This window comes from Myodes glareolus, chromosome 18 (genome assembly GCF_982192425.1).
Source record: "Myodes glareolus chromosome 18, mMyoGla1.1, whole genome shotgun sequence".
Taxonomy (NCBI): domain Eukaryota; kingdom Metazoa; phylum Chordata; class Mammalia; order Rodentia; family Cricetidae; genus Myodes; species Myodes glareolus.
In genome coordinates this window covers 8,370,333-8,375,286 of record NC_142043.1, presented here as the reverse complement: position 1 = coordinate 8,375,286, position 4,954 = coordinate 8,370,333, and the positions used below count along the sequence as shown (strand labels likewise).

Here is a 4,954-nt window from a genome sequence, read left to right as displayed (position 1 = left end):
CCCACACCTGGTTCTGTTCACTGTGGTCTGCTCACACCTGTCTGCTCTGGCACATATCTGAGAAAGAAGAGTCGAAGGTGACCTTCGCCCTTACAACGCACAAATAAAGCCATGGTGCCAGCTCTGGACTTGAGGCTTAGGACCTTTGTCTGTGAGAAGAGCACACAAGTTAAGTTTTGCCCGTCAGCCCCATTCCAAGACACTCCCTGAAAGGGGGTGGGAAGAGGGACCCTAGAAAGGCCAAGGGGCATATTCTCTGGACTGCCCTGTGGGAGACAGTGAAATGCAGACTGAATCCTAAGGCAGTCTACAGCTGGGAGACCAGGCTCAGCTGCATCATCAACTCTTGGAGACCAGGCTTATGAACTAGAACCTCCGAGTTGATGCGCCCCATCCAGCCTGGCATGCTGTGTTCTCAAAGGTGGTCTGTCTGCAGAGGTGCCCCTGGCCTGGCGCCCCTCTGCCTTGTGTGATGGCGAATATTTAACAATTGGCTCTTTAAGACATGAACGGGTTCCTGCGACAAATGTCCCCAACTCAAGCCATCCACAGAAACCTCAGTTGGTTTGGAACATTCCAGAAAATGTACATTGGCCCTCATGGAACTGGATGAAACTGCCAGGAGCTAGCTTCAGCCCACCGCTGGCCTAGCCCACTCCAGAACAACCCAAGTCCACATGGGAAGAAAAGCTTCTAGGCAGGTTGGGGTGAGGATGAATTTAATATCTTTTAGTATTACAATATATTCTTAAAAAAGGGTGCAGGTAAAAAGGACACTGTAGGATTCTGTACATATTTGAGCCTTATTTGTCTTCTGCAGCAGCTGGTGAGTGGTCTTGGCATAAAGGCTGACAGATGTCCTGGGGAGGTGGTCACAGCTCCTCAGTTGGTGGCAATAGGAGTGGATGGGAAGCACCTATGCCTGACTCTACCCACCTGGAGAGCGTTGTCCTTCTACCCCCTGGACAAACTTCCATTTGGGGAAGGAAATTGCCTCTGCTGAGAAGGGATGCATTGGCTGGACTGTGAATCTTGCATTGTGCACAAGGTTACCTGGAGCAGTTGACCCACAGGCAGCAGGAAGGGTGGGGCAGTACTGGGGTAGACGTCATCTAACATTGAGGACCTCCGCTGGGCACCAGTCACTTTCTGCTCAGTCACCCACCGTGGTCCGTGGTCCAAGGCACTGTTGAAATCTGGTTACAAAGACATACAGCACCAGAGCCACTGGCCAGATTTGGAAAATAATAAATAGAGAAGGCAAAATTCTTTGGGGTGAAATGGCTGGGCTCTGGAGAGATGCCAAATGGCTTTTCTGAGGATCCAACATGTTCCTTCAGGAACTTCCATCTTGTCTTTCCCAGTGCTTGTCCAGTCTGTGTGGTGCTTGGGAAGGTAGAACACAGCCATGCCTGCTGCCTGCCCCTAGCTGACAGCCTGGCCAGTTTGGAAGAAGATGGGAGGTTGTCCAGCTCCGGCCTCCTCACTCTCAAGAGTTTGATTTTTGGGGTGGCGGGGGGCATTAGCCACTCTTCCTAGAAGCCCCTTTGCCCTCTTGGGCTGGCTTCTATTTGCTGCCCCTCTCATATCAGTGCACATGCCGAGCTGAACCTGTGTTTCTCCTCCCCACGGCTACTAAGGTCCCACCCCCTGAGAGTCTTATGCAGGAAAACAGAAGATGGGCAATTACAGGCGTGAACATCCACAGCCACTGGCAATGACGCTGAGACAGGGGGTTAGATGGGATGATCCAGGAGCGGGCAGATGGTAAGCTTGCAAGACTGTCTCAAGATGAGAGGGAACAGGGTGCTTTAGACAATTAGAACCTCCACGGAGCTGATCTTCCCTGCTCCATTTAGAACATTCGTGTAGATGTAGTGCTGCCCACCTGTGCCATTAAAATAACTGAAGACGGACAGAAGAGGAAACAGGGCCAGAGGGGCCCCATGCAACTGGGCACGATGCGGGGGCAAAACCCTGAGGTGAGCATCCTTCAGAAGCTCTCCTCCCCCTCCTCTCAGTATCCCCTGTTCTCAACCCCGTCTACACGTCTCCCTCAGAATGACAGTCAAATGTGGAGGGTGGTTCTAGCCCTCAGGAGCAGCTCCCAAGGCCAGCTGCAGCCAAGTACGCGGAGCTCCGAGTGACCTCTGATGGAGTCAGAGAGACCACTGGCATGGAAGGGACTGGCCGAGTGAACCGGCAGTAAGGCACTCCCACGGGAGTGAAGCATTTGAGTGCTGTCCTCTGGTCAGAAACCACTGGGAAGCCAAACAATGGTCAGGTTGCCTTGGAGTTTGCTTTGGGGTCCCTATGCTTGAACCTGGTAAAGCGAAGGAGGGTCTTCTTCCACACCCCTTCTTACCAGAGCCACAGTATAAGCTGCTGGGGAGCCAGAGTTCTGCAATCCAGAGATGAATCTGGGAACCAGAGATTAGTGAGTGGGATGGGGGTGGCTGGGAGAAGAGGAGAGACCACAGAACTTACTCTAGGAAAAATGCAAATAACTTGCTTGCTGGGCCTGGTCCCTCTCTACATGCGTCCTTCTGGATGCTAGAGCTATCTTACTAGAACACATAAGGCCTCTAGTCTACCCCAGATCCATGTTCTATTGAGCTGTCTCTTCTGACGGGAGCCATGAGTCCCTGCTGCTGGCTCTCGGGTCCCACTCCATCACCACATAATGTATGAGAGTTCGGAAAAGGAATGTGGTCTCCTGGATTTTAAACAGCTCCGTGCCAACATAAGGTGTGGAGAACCATGTCCTCCAGCCTGGGATTTCCTGACCAAAGCCCAGGGCCTGCCAGGGATATCGAAGCTGGTCTTAGAGAGTGATGGTCAGGAGAGGGAGGGTCACAGGGAGAGACAGGACGTGAATGAATGATGTAGCAGGGAGATGAGAGAAGACCCTCCATCAGTGTGGGAGACACCTGGTCTAGCCACACACATCCCCTAGGACCCAGCCCAGGGCTCCCAAACCCAGCTTTCCATACCACTTCAGTCACTGCTGCTTCTCTTCAGCGCCTGTCTCCCTATCTCCAGGCCTGCTGCTATGTGGCCAGTACCCGGTCCCCAAGTCAATAATTTAGCCTGTTTATTGCCCGCTCGCGGGTGACCTCTGGAGCCTGAGTCCCTGTTCGCTTGCGGTTGCGCTTGAACTTGCTTAAGTCCTTGTCAAAAACTTCTCCAGAACGCAAAGCTGACACCAGGTCATCAAACTCTCCACTCTCCTCCAGTGTGCCGCCTGCCAGAACCTTCCGCTGCCTCTGCCATCTCTCCTTTTCACGCTGCTCCTTCAACTGAGAGTGGAAAGGAGAAGTGACTCAGGGACCGCCAGCAGCTCTCTGGTCCTTAGATGCTCTCCCAGCCCAGGCCTACCCCTACCCTGCACATGCTTCACCTGCCAGGGGCCACTCTGCTGCTTCTCAAGATACCCCACCTTACATGGCTTTCTCTCCCCATGCTGGGAGATGTTTCTCTCTTTTGTGGCTAACAGTAGCCCCCAAAATGTGCCCAGCTCCTATTTAATCTCACATACTCCAAGGAGCATCCTGTCCTGCATACCCAACTCTGCCACATCCTGTCCCCAGTCAGGCCCTGCCCTCACCATGGATTCCATGCGTGCCCTCCGCTCATCCTCCTCCTTCCTCCTCCTCATGGCCTCCAGGTCCTGCCGGGCCTCCAAGAAGGCCTGTAAGAAGGTATCAAAGATGCCAAAGAACTCGTCCGGCTGCATCTTACTTTCCTGTTCTCCAAAGTGTGTCAACGCCTTGGCAAACTGTAAAAGACACAGGCAGAAGTGTGGTAAGCCCAAGCCTGCAGTCAGCTAGCTCCCAGCTGAGCCCAGTCCAAACTGCAGGGTTGTAGGCATGGAGAAAGAAGATTCAAACCCCAGGGTTCACCTACAAAATTCACTAGTGAGTCATTCTTTGTCCCTACCTTGTTATCTCCCCCACCCCCACCCAAGAGCAAAACCCATGAGGCTGACCTCTGGGCTGATGGGTTGAGTCTACCTGACAGTCTCCCTTCATGCCACCTCAGATCAGGAGCTGGTGACCTGGAAAGACTTATCTAAAGTCAGGCTCTGGCTGGCTGGAGTGGATAGGCCCTCACAGGCCATCTAGTCACTGGGTGACTTAGTTGATGGGTGACTTACTTAGCCTTCTGTGACTTGACTTCTTCACCTGTGAAGTAGGGATCAGCCTCACGGTATTATTATGGGGGTTAAATGCAGTGACAGAAGCGACTGGCTCTGTGTCCATGAAGCAGGCTCCACTCTGACTTTGAGCACTGTGTTCTCTTACCCAACTCACACGATGTTTAGGAAACGCCCCCCCCCACACACACACACACACAAAGTCTTCCTGGGACTAGCAGCCTAAGCTCTTTCTGGGAGTTTGCTGGAAATGCTGCCTCTCCAGCCCTACCCTGGGTCTCCACGTTAAAGGTAACCCCGCACATGGGTCCTTTTGCATCCACACAGGTAGAGTGCCAGCAAGTTCACAGCTGAGCTAGGCACTCGGGATGCTCACCCAAGTGACTGAACCCCTCTTCTCAGTGTTTACATCTGTTTAATAGGACTATAAACTTTCAGCAAACTTGTCTGGAAGGTGGGCGAGGAATGAGATACTTATGGTGGGGCTGGTGTGGGGATGCGGTGGGGGTGGGGTGGAGTTAGGATGGGGCTAGGTTGGGGCTAGGGGTCCTGGGGTGGGGATGGGGTGGGTTGGGGTTAAGTTGGGTTTGGGGGTACCTGAGGTGGAGGTGGAGTAGAGTTGGGGTGGGGTGGGGCTAGGTTGGATTTGGGGGTGCCTGGGGTGGGACTGGGGTGGGGTAAGGTAGGGTTGGAGTGGGGCTCATTTAGTCAAGTGCTTGCCATGCAAGGGCAATGATCTGAGTCATTGATCCCAAGCATTTAGTCAGGGTTTGGTGGTGTGATCTCAGCACTGGGGAG

The 4,954-nt window shown here is 53.3% G+C and overlaps 1 protein-coding gene across 6 annotated transcripts in view; it reads right to left on the bottom strand.

The window, feature by feature from the left end:
• Window positions 1–702: 702 nt before the first annotated feature.
• Daam2 (dishevelled associated activator of morphogenesis 2) overlaps window positions 703–4,954 on the bottom strand; it is a 110,777-nt gene continuing 106,525 nt past the window's right edge. For all 6 annotated transcript variants that reach the window (XM_087897901.1, XM_087897905.1, XM_087897904.1 and 3 more), the window contains 2 exons: window positions 3,608–3,778; window positions 703–3,299 (listed from right to left, as the gene is read on the bottom strand). In XM_087897901.1, the coding sequence (XP_087754027.1) occupies window positions 3,078–3,299; window positions 3,608–3,778 (393 nt within the window). In that variant the 3' untranslated portion in view covers window positions 703–3,077. The remainder of the gene's footprint in view (window positions 3,300–3,607; window positions 3,779–4,954) is intronic.